Genomic DNA, 12269 nt, shown 5'->3' on the forward strand with positions numbered 1-12269 from the left:
GAGGCGGCGTCTGCATCGCCCGTCCGGTAAAAGACAGGAACACTGGGTCTGACACGCCCAGTTGTGTGACTGACAGAGGGCAAGCACTCAAATGCACTGACAGCAGATTCTGTTGCCTCAAAACCAGGAAAGGTACTGGCGAGTGGCTAAATGGCAATGCAAGACATGTTTGGACAAAAGTCCTATTCATATGTGCTGGGTGAGAGAATTGTGGAAGGATATAGTTTATCATAGTACAGTTTATGGATTGCTGTATTTATATACAGTAGCATAATCACATAGCATATATCTCAAATCCTTAGTACTCTACTGAGGTGATCTTACTGATCCTAAACACAATATTAGTCGTAATTATTTCTAATTATTGAAAATTATTTCAGATGTCTGCAAACATTTCATTATCAATAATTACGCAATACTGACATATTAATAGCAGTGGCAGGCCAAGATACGAAACACAGACCCACAAGACACTTGTTCTTAGGAGCTTAACATCACCAAATATTTAAAGAATGACAGGACACAAGATACTGATTTAAAATTTTTAAATTAAAAAAAAAAAAAATTACATTTCAAAAACCAAAAAAATAAGAATTCACATATTACAGTTTGAACTGGTACAGTGTAACATTGTAATTACAATATATATGGCATATCTTTACACCTTTTTATTCTTTGCAGTTTTTAATTTGTTAATGTCGTGTTTTAAAGATGGAGCATAATGCATAAAGAAAATTTCTCATTCAGCTCTGCTTGGACAATGAACAATGGAAGTCATCATGTTCTAGACTTTGGGAAAGAAACGTTTTTTTTGTTATACCCTCTTGCGCTATGCTACCTCTATCGAAATGTGCACTTCCCAAGGTTTTCCGTGGTGGCCCAGTTCACGTACAGTAATGAACAAAGTAACAGAAAAAGTGTAAACGTCCAGAGGAGAGAGGAAACATTCAAACCTTCACCTTACACATCTGTCTGGGTGACTGTGCAACCTATTCCTGACCTGTACTCTATACCCTAAACCAGGAATATTCAAATCTGGCCCTCAGTTCCAGCAGTACTACTGGTTTTCCTTCCTCCCCTCCAATCAGGGACTGATTTAACCCTGGGACACCGGGTGAGTGTGATCTCTGACCAATCAGTGACTTTATTGGACTAGGGACTATCAGAAGAGAAAACCAGCAGTACTGCTGACCTCGAGGGCCAGGTTTGGGTATCCCTGTCTTGCTGCCGTGTGAAAGCATGACGATTCAAGTGCATCACCAGGGTTCAGAGCCACCAAAGAGCCAGTGGGAATCCTGCTGGCCTCCTGTGCATCACAGCAAAGTCATTGTCTTGGTGACACACTGTATGCTCTACGAATGTAGGAGCCATTTTTGTTCTGCTGTAGCCCTGGGTCTTGATAGCTGTATTGGCCTGAAATCTTAGTGAGGATGGGGAAAATTTGAAAGACACTGATTGTACTTAGGACATGACTCCAGGAGCACTTGGGAAAACCGAGCTTAGGAATTCTTAAACAGAGTTCTGAACAAACAGCAGAACGCCTACTAGCCCCCTTGTGCTTGAACGGATTCAAACCACCTCCGAAATCGTGTACAACACTGACAGGGGCCCTCACCTGGTGCGAACTTGATCCATGACGCTTTCAGAAAGAACGGACAGTGCCGTTTTGATGACATTGACAGTTGAACCACAGGTTCAAAACTCACAGTCCAGCAAAACGATAAATCCATGATACACTGAGGTTACCTTCACATGAAGTTTACAAATACTGTATGTGTATAGTCTCATGAAATTTTGATTTTCTATTGAGATAACAAAAAAAAAGTATGAATTATGCTCAGTGGAGTGAGCAGGCTGGCATGGTTCACTTCCTGTATGATGTCACTTCCTGTATGATGCCATTTCTGATTGCCAGCCTTTTTTTTCTCGGTTGCCTGGCACCCAAACCCCTCAGCCATACTATTAGAGAATGCTTTGAACCTGTTTGTTTGTTTCAAAATTAATGCAGAGGCGGAGGCTTTACGTACAGTACTGAACTAATCACACCTCTCCCGTGTCTTAATAGGCCAGTATTTTTGTTCAGTGAAAGTGATGCCCCTCTGAAAAAAGTGTATTTTTTTGAATTTGTAAACCAATCTGTGCCTAACCAATTTTTTTGGGCAAATTTAGCCCATTTACAAAGTGCTTCAATGAGTACAGAATAACAGTAGGTAGTAATGTAGCACAGATCTGGCTCACAGGCACACTTGATAAAGATATTGCATTCACAAACAGCAACTCTGACAGATCCACAACTCTAAACAATGACTAAAACAAAAATAAATCGGAATGACCATCAAAATAGGCACTACTTTTGATCGGATGATCTGAAAGACACCAAGAGTCCAATTCACTGTGTGCTTCCTAAAGAAACCATCACCCTCTGTCTGTTCTGTGTATAGGATTTTCAAAGCAACATTACACTCTATAGGCTCGCTTCATTTCATTAATGTGTTTCTGCGCTTTTATTAAAACGCATATTTTGATCTGATGAAATAGCCGCGCTGTGGAAAATGTCCCTTCAGAACAAGTAAAGGGTAAGTGGTTACAGATTTGTTTCAGCTGGGTGATCGTGCATTTGCTGACAATGCTAGCCCTTCTGTTCCCTGCAATGTGATAATAATCTTGAGCACACGACAGATTCCTGAATAATTTGCGTTCTCAAGATCACTACGATATCGGGGGAGAGAAAATGAAACTCGTCGGATTAAGTTGAAGAGTTCCGCGTCTGTCTATCGATATGGGACGAAAATAACGTTCGCAACTCAGTCGCCTGCTTTTCCTCTCCGCTCACCCACAGTGCAAATATGCAACGCGGGGCATGCTACGGTACATTTATGAAGCAGCAAAAAAATAAATTATAACGACTCCAGTGTAAGAAAAAATAATCGTCAATGAAGAAAAAGCTTCACATGGTTTACAATATATAACTATCCCCATTCCCGCACTCCCCCACTGTCAATAATACAGAGTTAGTTCAGGCGTACGGATCTGCAAATAGAATGAATATGAATCTAGCTGTATGTATCTATGATTTTCATTATGGTTCGAGGATGGCGGAAGTTAACTGACATTGCCTGCTTTAATGATGTCGCGTATACACCCACTGGTCCTGGAATGTGTTCGCCGGGACTGCCACACAGTGTAAAACACGTGTGAGTCGCTTATAGATTAATTTTCAAATCTGTCCAGACGTTGACAGTGTGTGCTCTTTAAAGGATCGATTTTATCCCCAAACTTTTTCATACAAACATCATTTCCCCCAGATAACGTTTTTGCAAAGGATAATGTTTTTTGGACCTTCCTCAACTGTTCTTGACAAAAACTGTTTGCAGTTTCTTTAAATAAAATTAAAATAATAATAATAATAATAATAATAATAATAATAATAATAATAATAATAATAATTTGAATGTTGGGGTGGGGAAACAAATCAAACACACATTTTGGTCTATGTCCCTGTGCAAACACAGTTTCCCTCTCTGTTGTAACCTGATAATCTCACATCGCCGTTTTGCCATAAATATTTGACCTACATTGTATTAAAAATGTGTGGCCTCCATATTTAGCTATATAATTACTTTTATTTATTTAATTTTTTTACAACAGAGCACCATGGAATTGATAGTGTATTTCTCTTAAATACGACATCACAAAAATATATATGTCTTAAGCGTCTTCCATGTTGACTTGTGAAGTGTACACAACACTAAAAATTGCACTTAAAATTGTGCTTTTAGGTGAGAGATTGGATAATTGGAAGCACACCTTGATAAATGAATACACTATCAAAACCCCTGTACATGTTTTTTTTGCCTGATTATATATTTTATTTTATTTTTTTCCAAGAAAATTTTGCAGCCCGAAGCAGACCTTTTTCTCTCTTTCTCCAACGGATTGGTTTTCTTCTTTTTTCCCCCACCATCATGCAACATGGAGTAAAACACAACACTGTACAAGGACACTGAGCAGGGCGAGACGGGCTACTCAAGGTAGATGTCTTCTGTGGGGCACGTGTAGTCCACAAATTCCTTGTAGAAAAGTTTGAAGGCTCTCCTGTTCACAGAGATAAGGAGTAACGTGTTACTCGGGAACATCGGAACGTTCACACGGAACATCGGAACGTTCACACGAAACATCAACTAATTTCAATCTGAGTCGCCATAGCTATATGTTAGCTGTTAATGCGCTTGCATTTAGCTTTATTGTTTTTTTTTTTTTTTTTTGACAGTCATTTGCTAGCGTTTCTCTCTGTTACAAGAAATATAACTGAAAAAAAAATGGCGGCGTGCCTAATATTCAAATCAGGCATGGGGTTATTTCTGGTTTCACATTATACCATGGTTTTTAAAAGTCACATTACTGAACCACTTGAAACTGCCCTTTATAATTTTATGACTATATTTTTTAAATGAGAATTAATATTCACAAAGATGCGTCTATGATTCAAAATTCCAAATTTAGCTCAGACAGCAGATGGCTGTTTGAAATGGAATGCATTTCTGCCAGCCACATATGGAAGATATAAAATAAAACATTATAATCAATGGAAAAAAAGAGAATTTTGTTTCCTATAGTTATTTTACAAGAACACATTTTAGAGGAGCGGAAAACCATGATAATCTAATACTTTGTACCTAACATTTTGGCACCTTTGATTTATTTAAGACAGATAATGGCACATATTGCAAGTCACATAAAGGAACTGACATGCATGCTCAGCCAAATGATTTTAATTAAGAACTTTCCGACTTGCCTAATAACAATTAACAAAGTGAAACTAATGTGAACTGTCAACACAGCCCCATAAAGCAGCACACTTTCAAATAAGTTAGTATTTAGGGTCAAATTCCTCTATAGTGGACCGTGTAAATGTGTTTTTAAAAATTAATTTACTTCCTTACCCTACAGACTCTGCCAGAGGTTTGGTGGAGTCCTCAGCAACAAAGACATGGCAAGCAAACCTCTGGTCAGCAGGGTGCTTCGTGATGAACCCAAAGTACCTGAAACACGCAAAAAGAAAAATCCCCTTAAACAGTCATTCTGGGTTCTCGTCTTAAACAGTAGCAGATATGCAATGCATATGAATGCATATCATTTTTTTGTTGTATGTAGCTACATACATCATACATGGTAAATTTGATACTTGGAAAAGCAGCACCTACTATGAGTGTAATGTAATTAACACAAAAACACACACAAAAAAAAAACAATCCAAAGACAAACAGAATCAATGGGATTTGAAGAGTGTTAAAGCAAACACTGTACAAGCTACATTTAACACATTAAACACGATGAATGACGTTAAATGCATTTTCACTGATGGGCATCTTGACACTTAATTGTGAACTATGCAAGTTATACACTGACTTTGGCCCGTACTCACTTGTTGTTCTTTGGATGATAACCACAGAAGGAGATATTCTTCAGCTGGAAGAAATGACTGCATTTATTTCCCTGTGAAAACACACAAGAATATCACTTACCGAAAAGCACATTAATTTATCCAGATTTTCACACGAATTACGGGACAGCAAGAAAAATGTTATCAGAATGTGTAATCAGAGTAGCTTCACCACTGGAACAGAAAAAAGCTACCGAAAAAGATAAATTCGTGTGGCAGGAGAGGATGACTTAAGAAGTTTTAACAACTGGTTTCATTCTTTTAATTTAGATTTATTCACAAAACAGCTGGTTGAGAAGGCATCTCAAAATAATGCTTGGTCTTTAATCAAAACCTTGATAAGCAGCTTCAGGGGTCTTAATTTTAGGCTGAAACAATGAACCCGCCCCCACGCCACCCCTTTACAGATAAGACTGGACACCCCTGCTGTTGTCTTTGTATAACTACTGGCTTTTACATGGCCCTCTATTGGCCATATCTGGTATCACAGCCAACCAAGAATCACATTTGAGTGACATCATTGATTGGGATACACTTGTCCAATGAACAAGAGTGATTTACGAATGAAAAGATATCTTGGACCTCATGATCTAACTGCGTATTCTTCAGTTATAACTTTCAAGGGGACACCTTTCCAGGAGACGGAAAACCACAGCTTGAAATATACGACGATAACAATAAATATAACACAGGATTGATAGGCAACTATCAACAAATACGTATGCACGTATAACAGAATAATTATCATGGTACTATACAAGTATAAAATAACATTTTATAAATGTATAAGAAAGGACTTTTATTGAAGCCTGCTGTGCATTAAGTATGACTGATGCATTTCATTTTGGCCATGGAGTCTGGAGGGAAGGCGCTTTTACCCAGAAGACGAGATTTTCTGGCCTTTATATTTTCCGGATTGCCAGAAATAGCTGACAGAACAGGAGCACAGGAGGCAATTAACGCCTGTGGGAAGACCGGTCTTGCATGTTTATGGCGAAAAGCCTGAGGGATAGTCTGAAAACTTCTGTCCTGAATCTACATTTCTTCCCCCAGTTCATGATACACTGTAAATGTACCATACCAATGTGTTGTCATTGCATTTATTTTTTTCCAAGATTCTGAACTAAACTAAGATGTTCAAAAAACCCTCCCCTATAAACAACCTCAAGGTCATTTTCTTACCAAAATCAAATACAAATTTAATTGAACAAAAATTTAATTCGACAAAAACTCAAAAGTTTGTGTCTTCAAGTGTGTTCACTCGAGCCAAATAGAGGTATCCGGAACATATCTCGCAAATCCCCCTTTGCAAACGTGAAGGGACTGCGATCGACTCTGAAACATCTCGTTTCGTTGGACCGATTCATCACAGGACAAGGTCTGTTTATACAAGTTAATCAAACTCCCGCACAGGGTGAGATTTCTTGGCGGTTACTCAGGACGTAAGCTCTGAGCGCTGCTGCTGATGTAAGCATTAGAGGGGGAGGAGCATTTGGATCAGACTGCAGAGTGCCCAGCAGTGGGGTTATACAACCGTGCACTCCGCTCCCGGCTATGGGGTCAAGATGCGACCGGCAGGCAAATCCTATTTCGGCCGAACGCGTCTCTGGGTCTCTGCGCTGTTGAAGCGGGTCGGTTGCTATGACGGGCACGGTGCGAAGGCTGCATCTGGGGCAGGGATGTGCAGGGATGTGCAGGGATGTGTATGTGCAGGGATATGCAAGGATGTGCAAGGCTGTGCATGTGCAGGGATGTGCAAGGATGTGCAAGGATGTGCATGTGCAGGGATGTGCAAGGATGTGCATGTGCAGGGATGTGCAAGGATGTGGATGTGCAGGGATGTGCAGGGATGTGCATGTGCAGGGATATGCATGTAAAGGGATGTGCAGGGATGTACAAAAACGGGGAATAGTCCAGCTCAGTAAACAGTCTTCCCACAAACTCTGCCAAGCAAACTCCAGGGATATTACAGGGAGGTTTGGCTAAATAAGGAGTCTGATTGATTGGCAGGCTGGCTCCCAGCCAATCAGTGCTCTTTGCGCACTGACATCACAACAGCAGGCTAATGTGAAAAACTGAGTTAACACAGGCAAATCGCCTGTTATACAACTGAGACATTACATCACCACCTTCAGTACACCCAGACACCCACACGGGGGCGACATAAGCCTTCTCAGAGAATGCAGCTTTATGTAACGTGCCTCATGGGACCTAGGCATCACTGGTAAAAATCCTCTATCAGGCATTTTGGGGTGGCTGTCTGCAAATTTAAGCTGCAGGCTAAGTTATGTATGCCTTGTTCACAGTATGAGTTATACTGAAACAAAATTATCTAAGATAAGATAAGATATACTTTTATTGAACTCCGTGGGGTAATTTGTCCTCTGCATTTGACCCATCCTAGTTACTTAGGAGCAGTGGGCAGCCACAGTGCAGCGCCCGGGGACAAACTCCAGCCCCGAGGCCAGTGCCTCGGTCAAGGGCAACTGCAGGAGCGCACCTAACATGCGTGTCTTTGAGTGTGGGAGGAAACCGGAGTACCTGGAGTAAACCCACGCGAACACTGGGAGAACATGCAAACTCCACGCAGAGAGGATCCGGTCGGACCCGGATTTGAACCCGGAACCTCCTTCTTGCGAGGCAACAGTGCTAACCACTATGCCACCGTGCCCGCCCGCCCAACCACAAACCACATGATCCGGAGCTTGTGTTCTAGGCCAGCAAAGGACCAGAGTCATGCAAATTTCAAAGTTCTCCATCGTATCTGCATGTGCTTCGTATTGGAAACAGTAAAGGAGGTTGACCAAACAAACACCAGTGGAACCTGATTCCGTCCAGGACTGGAGTAGCCCACCCCTGCGTTAGAGTCAGATACTGATGCAAACGTTATAGGTTTTGAACACAGACCATTTGCACTCCTGAAATGGTCTCCATTCAAAACATAACTAGCATCCAGGATATCGGAAGTGTCACATTTTTTTGAAACCGAGAAAGGACGTACTCTGTCAAAAGAGCTGTACTCGTCCTGGACTGCTATTTTCACGCCTTTGATGCTGATTTCGAGTATGCAGGAGGCCGGGGGGTTGAACTGCACGGTCATCCTTCTGTTGGTGGCGATCTGAAACGCAGCAGAACCACACAAAATGGCCGACATCAGGGAAGCTTCAAACAGATTAAGTAAGAATTTTCTGGGCCACGTTGACAGTATTCCCAGAACGATAGCTTCACATAATAACTTGAGTGTTATATCAGCTCTAACAAGGTTTATGTGTCCAAAACAGTAGAAAATACAAAGCCAGTGTTAAATGTACAAAATGCACTTTATCAGATGATTAAACACTATACACTTTGTCATGAGGCACTGAGAATGACTTACTGTACATAAACATCGAAAAGAACATCATCATTAAAACACTCCTGCAGTGTTTACATTACAGTATTTTAACGGCACAATAATGCTCTGACAAAGTAACACTGGGCAGGGTTACGTACCGCTAATTAACTGTGAGAAATTCAGAACAACTGTCTGCAGGTACAGCAAAAGAGAAACTGACTGCACAACCCCCTTTCTGTTTCCCTACCAACTTTAATTCACCGTGCCGCCACTGAAAAAGAGGACTGAGTTCTCAGTTTGACCCGCTTAAAAAAAAACATTTGAGAAAAAAGTTTAATATAAAGAAATCTAACCAGATAGACTGGCCATTCCCTCTCTCTGTCAGCTCTAACTCTTTCTCTTTGTTCTGTTTGTTTTTACATTACATTACATTACAGGCATTTAGCAGATGCTCTTATCCAGAGCGACTTACACAACTTTTTTCCATAGCATTTTTACATTGTATCCATTTATACAGCTGGATATATACTGAAGCAATGCAGGTTAAGTACCTTGCTCTAGGGTACAACGGCAGTGTCCTACCCGGGAATCGAACCTGCGACCTTTCGGTTACAAGTCTAGTTCCTTCCCCACTGTGCTACACTCCATCCTGTCATTTCTGTCATTGACCCCTTAACGGCCGACGTGCAGGCCCGCACCGTACCTTTTGCATAGCTGCGCAGAGAACGTCATTCCCTTTGTGATACGGCACTTGAACAGAGCCCAGGAATTTCACCCGAAACTTTTCTACCCACTTGGTGCTCTTTTCTGCGAGAGAGAGAGAAAGAGAGAGAGAGAGAGAGAGAGAGAGAGAGAGATATGGCCCAGGTTTGCAGGACATGATGCCGACGTCAGATAATTAAACTGTTACACAGGTGGCTGTAATCAGTGATACCGTACTTATCCGTTCCACACCAATAATAATTATATTTCCAACGTATTCACTTACAGATTTAATTATTTTAATAGAAGTCTATGTGATATACATGCACATCATCATGAGTAGGAAAGCAAGCACTGCAGGTGCTGGAACCCGGTTGTTTATGTCTTGATTCCTTTAACTGTCCATTGACCTCAGATAACTTTTGGCTGGTAAGTCGGAAGCTTACCAAACTTTGTAGACGTGTTTTAATCGCCAAACTTTTGGATAGTCTAAAATATGGCGCCAATTGGTGTTGTTATGTAGTGCACCTGACAAATTGCCCTGGAGCCACAAAATGATACATAGGTCATGAGGAGTCATGAGGATTTTCCTCAAAAATGGCATCTGGGAGAATTTTCCACCATTCTGAATTAAAAAAAAAAAACACTTAACATGATTTTCATCCCACAAAAATTGTCTGATTTGATAAAAATTTGGTGTGCAGCATCTTTAGACAGACCTCCATAAAAATTGTATACAGAATTTCATAAAATGGCCTAATGAAGAGCTAATGAACCTGCTTCTCAGTGTGGCCTTTCACAAATGTGTGTATAATTTCCAAGCTATTTGACATAACATCATGAAATTATCTCAATCAAAACGCATGGTGGTACTGAAAAAATACTGATAATAATACTGATAATAAAAAAAATAATTACCATTCCTTCATAGATATTTCAAGCATGCTACAATAACCCAATAACCAAATAACAAAATTATGAACATACAGCTGTGCCTTATGGGTTATCACAATTTAAAATTGGCCACCATTTCCCATGTGTAATCGTCTGTTACTTTTCCCATAAGCCCCTCGGCTTATTCTTATTGAACCTGGCATATTTCTAGAGTATGTCCACCAGAAACCCCTTGCCAAAATTGGTATCATTTTGCCACTAGGCGACAATATAACAGGAAGCTGAATACTGGAATGTTTAAACACATTTTACTACTGTACCATTTGGCAAAAGAAGGCCAAATGAAGATCCAATGAACTAGCTTTTGACAAGAAACATGGCATGCCTGTTGACAACAAACATGAAAAGAACAGTTGTAATGAATTACAGTTGTACCCAAACAAGACAAATATGGAGATCTATGGCGCCACCATGTGTTTTGATAGGGTCACTGCTCTGTTTTGAGGCCTGAATGAGAATGTAGATATATACAGTACTGTGCAAAAGTCTTAGGCACCTGTAAAAAAAAAAAATGCTGTACAGCTAAGATGCTTTCAAAAATAATGAAAAGAAAGGTTATACATATTGAAAAAATAATATAAAGAGCAGTAAATAGTTAAAAACAAAATAAAATCAATGTTTGGTGTGACCACCCTTCGCCTTTAAAACTACATCAATTCTTTTAGGTACACTGTCCGGCAGTTTTGTAAGAAAATCGGCTGGTAGGTTGTTCCAAGCATTTTGGAGAACTTGCCACAGTTCTTCTGCAGATTTAGGCTGTTTCGCTTGCTTCTGGCTCTCCAGGTAATCCCAGAGACCCTTGATCAAGTTTTTATCTGAAAAGTAGTCTATTATTTAAAATATTACTTTATTTAACAAAATACAAAAATGTATCTGTAAAATTTCATTTTTTGGAAATCTTCCATGTTTGGAAATCTCAAATTTGCTATTTTCTACTGACACACTAATGCAGAAAAAAAAAAAAAAACATCTAAGACCAAATATATACTATATATTATATTTAAAAATCTAGGGTGCCTAAGACTTCTGCACAATACTGTATATATCCCCAATTTAACCACTTTAGGTAAAACCATTAGAGATTTATACGTATTTTTTGTGTGACAAACCCTGAAAGTTCAGTGGCTTGTCAGTAAGCAACTCTGATAAAACCACAAGAAAATCGACACCTGTATAGCCATCATAGCTATCGGTAGCTTCGTAAAATGTAACCTATAAAATGTAATGCCAAATTTTATAGCAGAAGTAGAGTCTTATATTTTCAATAATATGTAATAAATGTAATCAGAGCGCAGTAGACCCTGTGACATTTCAATGTAGCCGCGGGGAAGTGACCGAGAAGCAGAGCTGTCTGAGGTAACCTGAGGGAGCTTGCAGGATGGTGGAGCGGGATGGGGGTGGATTACCATAGAAAGGGGTGGGACAGGGATGGAGCCTGAGTTGGGGTTAGATCTGGGGGGAAGGGGGGGTGAGTTGGGTGGAGGGCAAAAAGGACGGGTTGGAACGGGCGGAGGGAGGAGCACCTTTGAAGAGGTCGGGCTCCTTGACGACCTCCAGGGCGTAGTAGGCGGGGAAGACGCCGTGGCCGCCGGTGCGCATGTTGTAGCCCTCGCACCAGAAGTCCTCGGCCTGCGCCTCCACCAGCAGCGGGTCGTCCGTCTCCAGCGCCAGCTCGTCGGCGTGCCGCGGGACGAACCTGTCGCCGGGGGGGAAACGCGAGAGTCGGGTCAAAAACGACCGGCCAGACTTTCGGGTAAGGCCTCTAACCCTGTCACTAAGAGAGAACAAAAAAAAAAAATTTGGCGCAAAAAATTCGGCCCTGCACTGGTAACGAAG

At 40.8% G+C, this 12269-nt stretch overlaps 1 protein-coding gene across 1 annotated transcript in view; it reads right to left on the reverse strand.

Moving 5' to 3' along the window:
• Positions 1 to 2150: 2150 nt before the first annotated feature.
• The window catches only part of LOC118215059 (C-Jun-amino-terminal kinase-interacting protein 1-like), a 60378-nt gene continuing 50259 nt past the window's right edge, over positions 2151 to 12269 (reverse strand). Inside the window, exons 7-12 of the mRNA XM_035395468.1 lie at positions 11957 to 12129; positions 9481 to 9584; positions 8445 to 8561; positions 5426 to 5496; positions 4944 to 5042; positions 2151 to 4095 (exon numbers count right to left, since the gene is read on the reverse strand). Of these exons, the coding sequence (XP_035251359.1) occupies positions 4023 to 4095; positions 4944 to 5042; positions 5426 to 5496; positions 8445 to 8561; positions 9481 to 9584; positions 11957 to 12129 (637 nt within the window). The 3' untranslated portion in view covers positions 2151 to 4022. The remainder of the gene's footprint in view (positions 4096 to 4943; positions 5043 to 5425; positions 5497 to 8444; positions 8562 to 9480; positions 9585 to 11956; positions 12130 to 12269) is intronic.

This window comes from Anguilla anguilla, chromosome 16 (assembly GCF_013347855.1).
Source record: "Anguilla anguilla isolate fAngAng1 chromosome 16, fAngAng1.pri, whole genome shotgun sequence".
NCBI lineage: Eukaryota > Metazoa > Chordata > Actinopteri > Anguilliformes > Anguillidae > Anguilla > Anguilla anguilla.